The following is a 3,991-nucleotide window of genomic DNA, read 5'->3' as shown; positions in this document are numbered from 1 at the left end:
GAGGAGGACCTGAGGCCGCTCCCCATCTCCTGGTGAGACGCGCCCCGGAGCGGGCGCGGGTGTCTTTTCCCTCAGAAAGTAGGCGGGCGTTTGCGTTAAATCCCGCTCCTGGAGTTTTTTTCTGAAGGAAACACGCGCCGGGCTCTGGTGAGCTGCCAGAGCGAGGAGGGAGGTTGTGCTTGGCCTGGCGGTGCCCCTGAAAAGGGATTTAAGTTAGTGCTGGCGAACGGTCAGTGGATGTGGCGCCAGGTCCGCTTTTGGAAGCGTTTACCGGTCACTGTCGGTCGTGCTAGCCCCAGTGTCTCGGTGCTGAGGCGGGGATTTGTCAACGCTTCCTCTCCTCCTCTTGGGTAGGGGTATGTGATGAAGGACAAACGTGATTCCCCTGTCTGATGTTGTAGAAATAACACTGGAATACTTCCATTTTATTTTTAAAATTGAATTATAGGTAGGTAACTCTTCTCATGGTCCCACAGAAAAGGAATGTTTAGTAGTGAGTTATCTCTATTCAAATCATCAAAATGTTCTCTTCTGATTTTTTTTAATTTTATTTTTTATTTTCTGATAGGTTGTCTTTGTCTCCTGTGTACTCTTCTGAGTTCCTGGGATTATGTTCCCTTCCAGGTAAGAAGCATTCACTGAAATTTGCAGGCATGCTTGAAGCTGAAGAGAGGTAATATCTTGTACCCCAAAATTCTGTATTCCATTGGTGGGGTGACTTGTTTTGTAATCTACCTCTGGAATAATTGTTTCAGAAATACCAAAGCTAATCTAGAGAATATCTTAATGCAAAATCATATGGCAGGGTGGTAAGAGAATAGTGGCCGTCTTCCATTGTCAGTTAAAATATTTGGCTTTTTAGCCTGGCTTACTATTTATAACAAGCAACAACAGTGAAACAAGGCTGCTTTGACAAATAATTCCTTTATAAGATATGTCGGGCTCAAATTACACTCACTCTCTGTGCTGACAGTTCTGTACCGCTCTCCCTTAGTATCTGGGTTGCACTACCGTGGCCGTGATATAAAAATAAACATTTAAGTTTTCACTGTATTTTTAACTGCCAAAACTGCAGCCATGGTGAATCTTCTGTGATCACAAAAGAGATGATAGAACTGCTGGTGTTGACAATATGAACTTTCTCTACTTCATTTAAAGTAATTACTCGACTTTCATTAACCAACTCTGAGAAATACAAGCTTGGGACTAATACCACACTAGAGAACTAGGAAATAAATGTTGAATAATATTTGAATTTAAGCTATCTTGAAGTGCTGATGAAAATCCCAGTAATGCTTGAAGGCCGGTTAACACACATATGCTAAAAAATAGCTGCATTATGTTTTTTAGCTACCTGAGCTGTTCATGTAATAGCTGTTTAATCTTCAGATGCCAACCTCCAGCCGTAGCCCTGCCGATACAGCTCTTGGTCTGCAGGATTCTGCTCTCATGCTTTTAAAAGGTGGTTCAGGATATGCACAATCATGACTGTTGTCAGGGCAGGTGTAAGGATTGTGTGCCTACGGGGCTGTGAGTGAAGGAGGGGAGACAGAGGGAGGACACAGTGCAAATATTTTGAGCAATTACATCTCAGAAACCAAACAATAGCTGTGAATATCACAGTGCAGTATTCTGTAGGGGTTGCAAAAATGCCTTGGTAGCATCATCTGAGGAAAAAATGGAAGTGGCGAAATGCTGAAGATTGAATAGTAAGGAGGATTTTTAATGTGATTTGTGCTGAGTATTACAGAATAGGGAATTTATTTTCCCAGCAGTCAACCAGACAAGTCTTAAGTGATCTCTGTCCAGCCCTTTTATTTGTTGGGTATTTGGTTTTGTGTTTTGTGGGGTTTTTTTAAGCTGCACCCTGGTTTTTAATATCCAAAACTTTTCATCTGGAAAATGCACAGCAGCTTAAAACCTTGGGCAGGATTTTTTTTAATCCTATTACATTACAGTATTAAGCAGATAATGGTGTTTAAACTGTCTTCTGCGCTAGTGATCTATTTGCAAAAATAAGAACTGTGTTTTATTTGGGTTGTGGCTTTGTTGTTTGCTTTGGTTTTGGTGGGAGGTTGTCTGTGCTCTATTCTTCAGCTGTAGCAGCCATTCCATAAATGTCACTTACCTGGAGAGGTAATTGTCATTCATAATTTGTTTTAGGTTGCAGGTTTAAGGATGTTAGAAGAAATCTTCAGAAAGATATAGGTGAGTCTTCTGGCCAGTGTAAAGTGCCTCTCACTTCCATGTAACGGGCAAGAACAATGGCAGGTAAACGGAAAGCATAAGTTACTAACGGCCTAGAGGTTTACCTTGTCTTAGTCTGGAGACTGCTGGAGTTGCTGTTTATCTAATTTGAGCGTAAGGATCCAGATGCCGGGTATCTAAAGCATGGCTGGACTTTGAGAGGTGGTGGTGTTTATTCGTACTTCTATAATGGATGCTATAGTTGTCTGTCTAACATGCCATGATGTTAGAAAGCAGGGCAGTTCTTTACAAAGTCTTGCTGGGTGTATGTCTGACAGCGATTTCTATCTGAGTTTTGGTTACACTGTGCTTGGAGGTGCAGCAAATACCTTAGCACAGTCACTGTTACGAGTACTAGATATCGCTTTCAAGTGTGCAGTGCCACTTTCTCTGTGGCTTCTCTACTAAATACTGAGTAAGTAGTCAAGGTATTTCCAGGCTGGAGCTATACAGGCATCTGTGTATCTTTCACAGTAACTATGAGCTCTGCTAAATCCCGTGCAGAAGGCCTCTTCAAAGCAGCTAGGACCAAGTAGAATTACAAACTTGTAATCTCCTTTTTGCAGAGAAAAGTGAGATTGGGATAGAAAAGATGACATCATGTAAAGATTTGTGCCTAATATTAATCTGTAAACACTCGTAGAGCAGACTAATAGCAAAAACCTACAGTGTTTGGACATAGTCACAGCTGGAGGTGGGACAGAATCATGCTTAAGCTGGCAGCAGTTAACAGACTGTTCTGAGTGCTCGCTTGCTTTCTAGTGAGGCTTGTCTCAAGACTCTGAACTGGGAAAATTCTTCTCATGGGTTGCCTGAAGGCAAATGTGGGAGAGATTCTGTAGAAGTAAATGCTGCTTAAAGCAAAATTGCTAACGCCTGTTGTCTTAACCTCGAAGATTAAGCAAGAGCATCAGTACCAAGTAGCTTATCTGTTTATCATTAAGCTTGATAAGCTTTTGTTTATTTGCAAGTGTCTTAATCTGTTGGCAGAAGAACTAAAGAACTATGGGACCCAGGATATATTTGTGCTTTGTACCAGAGGAGAGCTCTTAAAATACCGAGTACCAAACCTTATAGACACCTATCAACAGCATGGGATCCGTGTGCACCACTATCCTATTCCTGATGGGGACGCTCCTGACATTGCCAAGTGCTGCAAAATTCTGGAAGAGCTCAGAAGCTGCCTGGAAAGTAACCGGAAAACAATCATACAGTAGGTTCTGGCTGCCTCCCTTTCACCCCACATTCCTATAAAAGATACCAGCTTCTCTCTAGATGCATGACCAGCTGAAATAGAATCCTGTCAAATGACAATTGCATTCTTTACGGTTAGTTCAAGCTAACTAAAAGCTGCTTATTTCTTCTCATGCACCCTTTTGGAGCTAACTTGTCCTTTGTGAGATTTGAATCTCCCATTTCGCCTTGCTTTGTCCAGCAAGCTCTTCAAAGTGTGTGTTGAATGGCACCATATGACTCCTTGCTGCTAGCCTAGTTGGATATCAGGTATACAATATGAGTTGTAAGCTAAAGCAGCTGTTGTCAGAGGATAACACACCCCGGGGCTGTTTATCAGGGACTCAGCGGGTTCCAGCAGCGCAAAATTCACTCTTAAATTGCATGAAACTGGTTTAAAGTAATTTCTTTAGATACTTGTACCTGAGCTTAGGGTGGAGGGGAAGAGCTTTCCAAGTTCCATGTTCCCTGGATGATCCTGCTGACAGCTCCCTCTACAGACATCCGCTGA

The 3,991-nt window shown here is 42.3% G+C and overlaps 1 protein-coding gene across 1 annotated transcript in view; it reads left to right on the top strand.

Moving 5' to 3' along the window:
- Positions 1–3: 3 nt before the first annotated feature.
- The window catches only part of CDKN3 (cyclin-dependent kinase inhibitor 3), a gene marked incomplete at both ends in the record, with an annotated part of 5,429 nt that continues 1,441 nt past the window's right edge, over positions 4–3,991 (top strand). Inside the window, 4 exons of the mRNA XM_009580881.1 lie at positions 4–32; positions 569–624; positions 2,164–2,208; positions 3,238–3,460. Of these exons, the coding sequence (XP_009579176.1) occupies positions 4–32; positions 569–624; positions 2,164–2,208; positions 3,238–3,460 (353 nt within the window). The remainder of the gene's footprint in view (positions 33–568; positions 625–2,163; positions 2,209–3,237; positions 3,461–3,991) is intronic.

The sequence above is a fragment of the Fulmarus glacialis genome, unplaced genomic scaffold (genome assembly GCF_000690835.1).
Source record: "Fulmarus glacialis isolate BGI_N327 unplaced genomic scaffold, ASM69083v1 scaffold43106, whole genome shotgun sequence".
Taxonomy (NCBI): Eukaryota; Metazoa; Chordata; class Aves; order Procellariiformes; family Procellariidae; genus Fulmarus; species Fulmarus glacialis.
Note: the sequence above shows the minus strand (reverse complement) of the source record. Positions and strands in the feature narration are given on the sequence as shown.